This window comes from Hylaeus volcanicus, chromosome 9 (genome assembly GCF_026283585.1).
Source record: "Hylaeus volcanicus isolate JK05 chromosome 9, UHH_iyHylVolc1.0_haploid, whole genome shotgun sequence".
NCBI classification, from domain to species: domain Eukaryota; kingdom Metazoa; phylum Arthropoda; class Insecta; order Hymenoptera; family Colletidae; genus Hylaeus; species Hylaeus volcanicus.
In genome coordinates, this window is record NC_071984.1 from 2,804,298 (window position 1) to 2,805,620 (window position 1,323).

Consider the following 1,323-nt stretch of genomic DNA (forward strand, 5'->3'; position numbering starts at 1 on the left):
AGAAAGAGAGAGGAGAGAGACACGCGCAAGATTCGTAGAAAGAGAAGGAAGATAGAATACGCGAGGGGAGATAGAGAGAGAAAGAAGCCAAAGCGCGTGCGCCCGTCCTCGTCTGCCAACGCATGCGCAATCGCGTTGAGGAGCCTTGGGTGGGGGTACTACGCATCGCGGGAGCGGAGCGTCACTTCGCCCAGCGACGTCGCCGAGTGAAGATCGCTCTCCCCATAACACTTCCAAAGAGCTACATACTTTTCCATTTACATAATATCTTTGTATAGCCTTATATTGCGTAGTCTACATTGTAGACTCTACAATATAAGACTCTTGATACATACTGTTTGTAAAAATGAAACCATTAATTCCAAACAAATAACGAAACAAACAAAAAACAATACATATGTACAGTTATTACTTACTCTTCGTGATTCTTTTTGTATTCGTTGCAACTCCCCCGGCGACTGCTTCTCGGAAGCATGTTCGATCCAATAATTGAATTCCACGCCACTGGAATTGGCGACGCTGTAGCAACAGCCATCGGTAAAGTCGGGATCAACGGACAGAATTTTGTGCAATTTGTCGTACGTGATCGCGCACAGCACCACCTCGGAATCCTTGTCCGTGGCCGTCAAGGTTTCATCTCGTCGCGACAAATCGACCATGACATACATCTTGGAACGTTCCATGTAAAGATAATGATTAGCTCGTATCCGATTTGTATCGGGTCTCTCGTCCATTACTGATTTGTTGTATCTCTCCGGGTACGGTTTGCGATTCTGAAACTTGGGCAACGCGGTTTCGTTTCTGCTCGCCAGTTCCGTTTTGTAGGGCCGGGTTAACGTGTCGTTGGCCTCGTAATAGGAATCGTGCGCCGTGTACGTGTACAATTGACGTCCTTGGACGTTCTCCTGATTGATCCGTCGGGAATAGATTTTTTGACGGTCGGTCAGGCAGTTCTTCTCGTCCCTGTAAATGCTCGCCTCCCATTGGCTGAATATCTTCTCCTGCCAGCCAAAAATACGATCCTCCTCTTCGAGATAATTCGAGTCTCTGGTATCCCCCTCATTCTCGAGGAGATCGGCGAGCAAAGGTCTTTGCTGTACGATTCTGACTCTGGAACAATAAACACGCCGAAGATAAATACGATTTAGAAGGTGGAAACAAGCTACGCCAGATGCCTGCGAGCTAATTCTGATCCGGGCTGTTCGTTGGCGAATATAAAAACAGAGGAGCATTGTTTTAGTTGCTGTTACTGTTTTAACGAGTACAGTCACAATTGGAGAGAGAGAGAGAGAGAGAGAGAGAGAGAGAGAGAGAGAGAGAGAG

General features: G+C 47.0%; 2 protein-coding genes across 2 annotated transcripts in view; one reads left to right on the forward strand and one right to left on the reverse strand.

Annotated features, from left to right (window-relative positions):
- LOC128882052 (tectonic-like complex member MKS1) overlaps positions 1–1,323 on the reverse strand; it is a 4,911-nt gene that overhangs the window by 3,272 nt on the left and 316 nt on the right. The window contains exon 2 of the mRNA XM_054133620.1: positions 417–1,110. Within this exon, the coding sequence (XP_053989595.1) occupies positions 417–1,110 (694 nt within the window). The remainder of the gene's footprint in view (positions 1–416; positions 1,111–1,323) is intronic.
- Positions 1–1,323, forward strand: part of LOC128882055 (rhomboid-related protein 3) — a 9,488-nt gene that overhangs the window by 1,186 nt on the left and 6,979 nt on the right. The window lies entirely within an intron of this gene.